A 10,774-nucleotide genomic window follows, 5' to 3' on the forward strand; every position below is an offset into this window, starting at 1 on the left:
CTCTTTCGGTTTGACATTTAATACATTTTCAGGTGACATATATTTAAATGAAGGCAAAACAAAAACAGAGAAAAAACAAATTCATTTTGAGATAAAGTTTGTTTTAGTTATTACAAAATTGAAATTAACTGAGAGGCATTTAAAATTACTTTCGCAATTACCTATTAAAATTCAATTATTGCTTTTATCATTTAAAGGCAGAACAGGAGATTATAATCATCAAACAACAACAATTTTCGAAGACTTATTAATGCAGAATTGAAATGCAAATTAAGTTTTTCAATTTATAAAAGCATCTTTTTATTCATTTGGTGTAATGTGTCGTTAATAAAATGGCACTCTTTGGTCTCCATACCTGCAGGCTTCTTGAAGACGTACCTGCTTTTAGTTTCCGAATGCAAAGCAGCACCAACACTCATGTAGACTATTTATAATTTTCCACAGGCATTATAAAAACCTGGCCAAGTGTCACAAGCATGATGCCGTGATGAAAGCTTTGACGCCGAAACACATTAGCCTGATGTTTACCGTTAAAAAAGACCTGATTTAATGGAGGTTAATTCTTGCACTGGAGGGCTGCCATCCCATCTATCACGCAGGTTTCTGGATGTCAGTGTGCAGCTTTTGGCAGAGCGGAACCAGGCAAAGGTTGTACAAGGAGGATCACCTGTAAGAGCGTTTTTTTTATTGGTGAGAGATCAAAGTGTCTCACCGAGGTAATGGAAAGATTGTGGTTGTGTAGATGGAGCCAAGAGAAACAAGCCCGTCAATTAAAGGAACTTCTGCAGGCGGACAAACACATGGGGGTGCATACTGATTATTTCATGGATCATTACACTGAGAAAGAAAACTAAATCTGGTCGATGCTAACAATAGCTAAAAAACGTTTTTTTTTGTTTTGTATAGCACACATAATGTTTAACATGCTCACAGTCTTAGCTTAGCGTGTTTGCATGCTAACACTAGCTACTTAGCACTTAGGTATAGCCAGTTTTGCAGGTATACATGGTCACTCATTATAAACACCATTAGGATATATCCTCTGGGGACCATTGTGTGATGGGCTGTTGGTGAAATAAACACATGGTTAGCGTTGCTTATGACATAAATCAAGACAAAAACCCAACTACTAATATAAGTTTAGTAAAGGATCATGTATCTCATTACAGAAAATAAGTATGTTTGAAATGTCCTTTATGTTTTGGATTTAAGATTTTAAATGTCACTGTTGACACAAAGACTCTTCAATATGCAAAAACAAAATCCAAGACAATTTACTCTGTTAAGAAGACATAGTAGAACAACAAAGGCCCTAGTCAAACTTTATTCATGTAACTGTGCTTTTGGGCAACAACAGCATCAAAGAATCATTCTAATAGACTTACGAGATGAAGCTCAGATTCACAAACTGACATTTAGTAAAGTAAAGGGGCACTATGTATGTTCCACATTTTAGCAGAATTTGAATTCCAATGTAAAGAGGATCAAAACAGTGGAAAGACATCCTGTATATCCCCGCCTGTGAGTGCCAACCAGCCTCACTAATGCAAACCCCGGTGTGTTTCCTCAGTGCAACTTAAGCAAAAGCTCCGATGGTCGAATCTGTCCGAGGCATGATGACACAGTTTTCTGACTGCACAACCCTCTCTAAAGTTATCTCTCTTATTCAAATACTACAAAGTCAATAACGGATAAAAAGTCAAGATGTGCCAAAGGGATTTCTCCGAGTCTACTTCTTGTCATCAGATCAGTTTCTTCCAACACCGGTAGGCTTTAATGCATTAATGGTGTTTGGTTAGGCTGTCACCTTTGACCCCTCTGAACAAAAACAGTAGCAGTGAGCGGCTCAGCAGATCCGCTGTGAGGGACAATGGGAACAAAGCTGGACTTAATAACAGGAAACAGTGATGTTCAGGGAGATTACCTCGGTGTGTTTAACAGATCACTCACACAGGTTGTTGCAGAAAAGCCAGTTACGATTGTGCCACAGCTTAATGTGGTTTCATGTCATTTATCATATTTTTTGTGTCCATGAACCCCTGTTGGACTCAGAAGAAGACATCAGCTGCCAGACCTGACAGATATGACATTTGTCAGACTCTCTTCTGCTTAATTAAACCATTGTTTGATGCGGGTTTAAAGCCAGGGTTGAGGAAAGAAAAAGTAAACAGACACAAGTTGTAAACAGGATGGAACAGCCTTCCGTTTTATTCTAAATTTGATATGTACAGGAAAAAAGTGGCTGCATACATTTCATAATATATCATGTAAAAGTTCGCAAAAACAATTGCACATCATCAGCGTCCATTTTCTTTTTATACTTTAAAACACGTCATGTTACAGCATGGTTGAAGGCAATGTCAAACGGGATACAAATACACTGATAACCGCTCCTAAAGTGTTGGCTCTCGTACATAAAATAAAAAAAAAAGCTTCAGGAAGGAGTACCCCATCGAATGACACATTATCATATGATATTAAAAATGTCTAAAAATCACACTGTAGTGTCACTGACAAACAAATCACATCGTGTCCCTCTTTGTGTAAAATATCGTGATATATATCAGGCACTTATCGATATCACGCCCCGTGGTTTGTGACGTTTTGAGCAAAAAATCCTTCGAAAGGTGCTTCTGCCATCGAGACGCCCCGAGTGTTCACAGCACTTTTTCTGAGTGGAGATATGTTTTACCCTCAACTACACTGCTTTTATTATTTGGTTACAGTTTTCATCAGCCCCATATTGCGTTCGTGTCATCTTACCTAAAAACATACATATGCAGAAAGGATTTGTTAGTTTAGCTTATAACTTTCCTCGGGTTAAAATACAGGTTTAAACACCGGAAAATGCCATTAAGGTAATTTGTTCTTCATCTTCTTACTTTCATTTAGTACCCCTACTCAGCCCTGTAGCTTTCCCAGCAAGGGGCTTCATTAACCAATAGGAGATAATGCATGTCATGCGGCTTCGCTCTGCATAGGGAGTGTAGGAGTGAAGGGCAATTAGACACCGCCTGTTTGTTTCCCACAGCTTGATGATGGCCGTCTTTTTTTTGTTTTGTATTTCCCTTTTGTTTTAAGTTTCACCTCAGCTCGATCTCATTTGTCTGCTCACAGGCAGAGAGAATAATGTCACAAACATTAGGGACTTCAATGCGGGGAAGGTTCAGACTCAGAGAATCGGTTGCCACCTACTGCAACAATTAAAGTGGTGGGATGGTGGCAGGGATTTTAAAGCGTGTGTCATCAATTCCCATGTTTTTTTTTTCTGAATTCAAACTACAGCACACAGTGGGCTAGCGTGAATCAGAATTAAAAAGTAACTGGTTTAACCCAAAGAACAGAAATTCAGATCGTTTTTCAATTTTTTTTTTAGATTGTCTCGACCCTATTAAAGTGGAGGTTAGTTAACATTTCATTTGTGGTCCTCATAGCATAAAGCAGATTCCAAACATAGCATTGTCTCTTAGAAGTGTCCTGTTTTAGGCCCAGTCAAGACAGCATTTATCAAATCTTCCAGGCAATTAAATCTGTGTGAAACTTTGGCACCGCAGGTTGAGCTATTACCACGCAATTCTTTTTAAAAGGAGGAAGCTAATTATGCTACCTGGCTGTGATTTTTGTACAACTCTCTGTAGCATCAACTGCTCCACAAAATAGGAATGATAACTACACAGAAGTTGATGCATCCAAATACTTATTTAGCAGTGAGAGCCTACTGTGCTGTCAGTGACAAAGGTAACTGACCGCTGACTGACAGTTAGCAAGCTAGCCAATTCAGAGAGCTATTGTGACTGCTAGCAATGTTCTGGCGGGCTAATTAGCCCTTCGATTAAGTTACTAAACCTCGGTTTTAGGTTGACACGCGGCGAAAAAAAACATAGGTAGGATTCTAATCTTTATTGCCTCTCTTTCTTTCTTTTAAAATGTCTGGAAGAAAGCAGTTCTAGTAATTTTTGGGAGAAGAGTGTCGGCTAAATGCTTAAAAAGGTAAAAATACAGAAAGCAATTACAGCAATTGAACGCAATTAACTCCTGAGGACAATTTCACTACCCTTTTGTTAAAAAACAGGAGATAAGCTCCAGCTAATCTCACACTGGCAGGCTTATTGTCTCGCTACCCATCTTTATTCTGGATTTCTTTTTTTTGCTGCTGCTTTTATTCCTCCCTTTATGTCAGAAGCCGGGCCCTCTGTCGGTTCCTCTGGTGGCAGCGCTCGCTGGCTCTGGCAGGCAGCAGGTGGCTTGTGATGAAAAATTCAGTGCAGAGCCTGACTCGGGAGACGTGGGGAGGAGGGGGGAGGAGGAGGAGGAGGGTGGTGGGAGGGAGGGGGAGGGGACGGGTGATATGAGAGGAAGGTGGGGAATGAGCGAAAGAGGAGAGGAGGATAAAGGTGGGGGTGTTGAGGTGGTAGAAGAAAGAAAGGTAACAAACCGAAAGGCGACAAGAGGAGGAAAGCAAGCCAGAGATCCAGACAGAGAGGCAGGCGGGCCAGCAAGCAAGCCCAGAGCGGAGCAGGGGGGCCAGGCAGAGGATCAGAGCTGTCTACCCTCAGCCTGGGTCTCCTCCACGGAGATAACACACGGTATGAATCATTTATGAGGGGGGCTTTTTATTAATAACACACACACACATACTGTGCCCTCCTTTTTTCATACACTTTGCCTTGTTTCCTCTTCTCCCCGGGGAGCACTCGAGTGAGAGATGCTCGATCGCTGAGGAGTCGAGCAAACAGAATGCGGAGGACAAGTATCGGTGCGGGTTGAGCGTTAAAAGAAATGAATGGAACGTGATTTGTGACCGACGGGACGAGTCGTCCACGGGACGCTTTGAAAAGCCACGACGCACGTTCTTGATGGTGAAACATGTAAGTTGTCACATGCCCACACATAAACCCACAGAAGGTAACGCCTCGCCATGGGCTCAGAAGAACGCCCACTCCCTCGCCTGTCTGCCCATTTGATTGTCAGAACACGGTGCTGCCAGACCTCGATGAATCAGAGTCCTGGACAAATGTGAACATGCATTGTGTTTGTGAATGCAGAGAAGGCACTGAGCGTCTGTAGGAGGCTGACTGACTGACTGACGGGTTTAGGTCATCGGCACAGTGAGGGATTTAACACGAACACCCACATACTGAGCACACATCTGTTTACCTCTAAGATCATCGCTAGGCTATAAGACCTCTAGGTTGTCCCTTTTTGTAGCTGCTGTTCCTTCAAGGTAATCCCCTTAGCTCCTGTAGCAAGTTCTCTGATCAGCATTTCGTCCATTAGTCCAAGAATACTCCTCAAGAATAAAAAAGCCTTCCTTTTTCTGAACCGATTCTATTAAGCCTTGCTAACTGCGAAGGTGAGGGCGGCACATCATGGCGGTACGGGCCCTTGGGGGAGGCTGGGTCCTTCAGGTGTGCTGAGGGGTATCCTTCATAGCTGCTGCTAACGATGCTCTCCTGCATTAACTTCCCTTTGGCTTCCTGCTCTCGCCGCCTCTGTTCCTGCCTCAGGAGCTCCTGGGCCTCCAGAAGGACGCGTGCGTTGACGCCACCCCCCCCAGGGTAGCCGTTCCTGGATCCCTGGTAGCTCGAGTACCGTGGGTTGTCCTTTGCCGTCTGGAAGACTTCGCCAGGAGGGTAGGCTTTGTCCCACGAGTCCTGGGAGACGGTGCTGGGGTTCTTCCTGGGTTGCCTGGTGTGGAAAGAGGGAACAAGAGAGGAACATGTCAGATTCGGTGTTATATGACTCCTTGAACCCCTAACCCTAACCCTAACACGGGCCAGTGTGTAGTGAAGACGCTTACATTTCATTAAGCCAACACTCATCCAACGCAAGTAACAATTAATGCAATCAACCATAAAGATACCAACTTAGAACATTAAGAAACATGTACATGTAGGCATATTTGCTTTTTTTCAAATGGGCTAAACCCTTTATGCGCACATATTTTTTTAAATGTGTGTTGGGTTTAATGGCCATGGTACAAGTGCGTTTTCAGTCTGTGACGGGAAATGTGTAGCCTTCCTGCTGTCCTTATATCAATGGAGAGCTTGTTCAACCGTTTTAAACCCTCTTAGCCACATATTGTCCTCCGGTGTGGTAGGAACAATCTCACCACCAACAAAAATATTAGTTTAAAGACCATTACCTCTTGGGATAAGCCTTTGTTTTTGTATTTCTGCTGAAACGTGATTATACTGTCAGCCATATGGTAGCCAAGTATCACATTTAATACAAGTAAGACACCATTACAGCCTCACAAAGCGCCTCTGGGCAAGTATCAGCCCACGGTAAAAAGAGACAGGGATAGCTAACCATGTCAAAGTCCCCTTCCAGCCCATTAGCTCCATTTCGAGACAGACGGAAACAGCCATGGGATCTGACAGATAGTAACTGCAGGCCCTCCGCAGGTGGATAAATGAGGCGACCATCTTGTCCACTTTGGATTGGGTATAGAATTCGATATGTGACGGCTGACACTTGTCTTAAAGGCACGGTTGGTTGTTATGCTTCAGAGGACCTGCCCTGCAGATGTGTGACATCACCTCTCATTTCTGCTTGGCTAGCCTCTTTGTGGCAGCGCTGCCTTTGTGTATTAAGTGTGTAGTAGTTTGTAAGTGTGTGTGAGTCCATACGATATGCATGAGTGTCCAAAGCCCCACAGCTCCACCCATTCATCTCGAGGGCATGGCAAAAGGAGAGCAGCGAGAGAGGAGGAAGACACACGAAAACATCAATTGGCTTTTGACTCGGAGCCATGCATAATTAGCAGGTTTATCAGCCAGCTGTGAAGAAATCGTATCATTGTTGTGTTTGGATTTGAGTAGGAAGGAGAGAAAGAAAAACCCTTAATGAGAATATAAAATGCCTTTGTTTTTATTCAACTGAAATTGAATGCAATTGGGAATGGATACGCTCCCCGATCGGTGAGATAGGAGAATATAGCCCAGGTTTATTCTTCCACACGGTTGACTGATTCCAATTTTCAGAGACAGGCGTCCTCGGCATCTGATTTCATTTCATATGTTGACAAAGAGGCCAAAGCTGGTGTGCCTCCCTGCTGAGAAATGCAAACCAGATCACTCCCTCTGTCTGATGCCGTGCCAAGGGGGGGAGCATGTACATGTGTGTTAAATGCAGAAAGATGTACACGGCTCTGTATTCTTTACATGCACACTGTGAAGCATGACGGATGATAAAACAGAAAGGGGGGAAAGGTGACAGAGTGAGATTGAGGGGGAAAAGGGAGACTTTGTGAGAGGTTGCAGAGCGGGGCATAGAGACATGTGGTTGTGACATGCATGTGAGAGCAAATGCCACTGCAGCTGTTGAAGTCAACCTCTGGTCGCCATAGTGACATCGCTTTGGCTCTGAGATCAATGGTGCTCGTCGGTGATGGATCTGAAGGCCCTTCATCCGGCCGTCATTGTTTTGAATGGCAGTGGTTTATATTCACTCAGCTCCCTGTTTAGGAGAAGGGTCTCACCCAGAAGGAAACTGACCTTTATCTAAAAATGAAACCTGTTTTTAAAGAATGTTAAAGCCATAAATCACGTCTCCATTCACAATCCACTCATGAAGAACACCGCCTTGCATGAACAACATATGAATCCCATCAAGCCTGTGATCCGCTAAACGCCATATTTACTCTATGTCTCTGATTTCACTCAATGGTATGCTCTACGTCAAACAATAGTTAGTGTTCTCAAGATAGTACAGCGGGGGTTATCCAAACAGAACAGTCTCTTAATGGAATTAGCGGCAGAGTGAAGGAACGTGGCCACAGGATGTTGCTTCTGACCGTTGGAGCGAGACTGGAGTTCATTAATCTTTCAGCAAAGCCGCCTGCAATATTTATCAAGGAAGGGATTTGCGTCGATAACAGAGGCTTAGGAGTAAGATGGTGAAGTCATAGTAGATACAGTTTCTAATGTTGTATGTATTGTGAGTGCAAGTTGATGAGCGTGCACCAGGACACGTCTGCTTGGTTTGACTATGGCGGGTGTTTGAGGATTTCAAAGAGTAATTACTGACGGCTTAGGGAAACATAATAACTTTGATTAACATTTCCCCCTGGACAGTTCCTTCCTGAACTGACTGAATAATACAAAATATATCTTCTTCTGGACCCTGAGGAAAACAAGTGTGCCTTAAAGGGGCCCTTTTATGCTCATTTTCAGGTTCATATTAGTATTTAGTGCCTCTGCTGTGCCATGTTTTCATGCTTTAAAGGTCCCGTGTCATCGCCATTTCTACTGATCATATTTCCATTGTTGAGGTCGACTAGAATAGATTTACAATGTTCCAAACTCACATTGGTTTCTCATGTATGGGAAACCAATGTGAGTTTGGAAAATTGCACAATATAAATGTGTATTCACTCTCTGTCCTAAACGGCTTGTTGGAGCTCCGCCTCCCCCCCTCCCTGTGATCCCGCTGCGCGCTGATTGGTCGGGACGTTGCAAGGCTCGCTGTTCAATGATCATGGCTTACTGGTGTGGTTTCCGGGTCGGCGATACAGCGCGAAACTCATCCCGAGCACACACAAACACTCACAGCCGAAGTAAAAACAATAAGTGTGGTTTGATATTGAGTAAGAAAAAGGTTTGTTACGCTGTGAGTAGGGGTCTGCTGCGGAGAGCATTTCTCCGCCATCCCAACTCGTCTGTTACCAACCAGGGAGCTCTATGCAAGTCAATGGGACTCCCTGTTAGTTGAACATTTAAGCTAAAGGTCTTGGTGTGTGAGGGGCTCCGCGGATTGGTCCATTTTGGTTCCCGGAAGAAGCAAATGGAAAAAGAGAAATGTCCAACGAGGCGTTCTGGGGCAGCATAGACAGGTCTTCTCTGTGTTAGAGTTGTACTCGCTACAGGGTGTACTTTGAGGGTTTGTGACTCTGCAGACCGTTTACATGCAGAGAAACCTTCATAACACACAAGGGGACGGGTAATAACGGGACAAGCNGGGTGTCAGATCATGTAGAGCCAGGTGTTGTCTATTGTCTTTGAAAGGTTCATCAAAGGTTCACTCTGGAAGTAAAATAGTTCACATCTAAACATAACCGACGAAACATAATAGACTTTGAGGCATAATCTAAGCCATATGTTCATTATCCAAAATGTCCCCATATCTCCAATAAGTCCCCACACACACACACACACACACACACACACACACACACACACACACACACACACACACACACACACTTACTTCCTGGAACAACAGGCAGTCATATCACGCAGATCAAAGGGAATTACATTAAGGGAGAGGAAAGCAATCATGTCATATCTGTGTGAGAGGGTAACATGATCCGTGGCTGTGTGTGTGTGTGTGTGTGTGTGTGTGTGTGTATAGGTGTGTGGTTTGAAATTGACCACCTGTGACCCTCTTTTTTACTCGTATATAATCTGCTCTCATGACTGTAATAAGCCACAGTGAATGTGACATAATCAGACAGGCGTGCACAGGCGTGAGCGTACACACCAATCACTTCTCGAGATACATTACGTTAAATCACAGATCTAAAATAGATACAAACACAGTCACAACCTCCTGGACACATCTTACATTAGACAGCAGGAACACGAGAACACACATATCTCCTATAGCAACACATATTGATTGTAAGACAGACAGAAACAAACATGTTGGGAAAATACTGAATGTCCTCTTCCAATATGAGAGTCCACATGATAACAAAGGTATCCCAACTGTAGCTGTGAACATGACAGGATGTGTGATTACCTAGAAGAGCATCAGGACTGGTTGAGGCATATGATAGCTATGTGATTAACATGATGATTCAGCCTCTATGGAGAGAGACATATGACAAGCATGATCATTTCTGACGTGGAGCTAATCTGAAGTAAACATTGAATACTGCTTTCTATTCCTCCATCTTGTGACTGTGGAACTCCCTCTCTTGGATATCAGCATGTGAAGGACACTGTTCAGGAACTAGTTGATGCTCTGTATGTGATGACTCCTTCCATTCTGGAGAGGATCACAGATACATGGATCCTGAGATTCAAGCTCAAGCCGGTAACGAGTGATTATTAGCATTTTTAAGTATTCAGAAAAAGTCAGAATTTTGAGATTTTGAGAGAAAGTCCAAATTTTTAGAGAAAGTTAGAATTTTGAGAAAAAGTCAGAATTTTGAGAGAAAGTCCAAATTTTTAGAGAAAGTCAGAATTTTGAGAAAAAGTCAGAATTTTCAGATTTTTTAGAAGTCAGAATTTTTTGATTTTTTAAAACGAGTCAGAATTTTTAGAGAAAGTCAGAATATTTTGATATTTTGAGAAAAAGTCAGAATTTTTTGAGAAAGTCAGAATTTTGAGATTTTGAGAGAAAAGCCAACATTTCATGAAAAAACTCAGTATTTTGTACATTACACTGTTGTATATCAGCATGTGAAGGACACTGTTCAGGAACTAGTTTTACCAAATGCTCTGTATGTGATGACTCCTTCCATTCTTGAGAGGATAATAAATACATGGACCCTGAATATTCAAGCTCAAGCCGGTGACGAGTGATTATTANAAAAAGTCCAATTTTTGAGAAAAAGTCCAAATTTGAGAAATTGTCAATTTTTAGAAAAAGTCATAATTTTGAGAGAAAGTCCGAAATTTGAGAAAAAGTCATAATTTTTAGATATTTTAGAACAAGTCATAATTTTGAGAGAAAGTCATGATTTTGAGAGTGAGTCATAATTTTGAGATTTTGAGAGAAAGTCAGAATTTTTAGATTTCAGAAAAAAGCCAACATTTCGAGAAAC

At 42.4% G+C, this 10,774-nt stretch overlaps 1 protein-coding gene across 1 annotated transcript in view; it reads right to left on the bottom strand.

The window, feature by feature from the left end:
* Positions 1-2,181: 2,181 nt before the first annotated feature.
* The window catches only part of LOC104963186 (partitioning defective 3 homolog), a 9,081-nt gene continuing 488 nt past the window's right edge, over positions 2,182-10,774 (bottom strand). The window contains exon 2 of the mRNA XM_010791748.1: positions 2,182-5,688. Coding sequence (XP_010790050.1) covers positions 5,292-5,688 — 397 coding nt within the window. The 3' untranslated portion in view covers positions 2,182-5,291. The remainder of the gene's footprint in view (positions 5,689-10,774) is intronic.

The sequence above is a fragment of the Notothenia coriiceps genome, unplaced genomic scaffold (genome assembly GCF_000735185.1).
Source record: "Notothenia coriiceps isolate Sejong01 unplaced genomic scaffold, NC01 NC01_scaffold00035761, whole genome shotgun sequence".
NCBI lineage: Eukaryota > Metazoa > Chordata > Actinopteri > Perciformes > Nototheniidae > Notothenia > Notothenia coriiceps.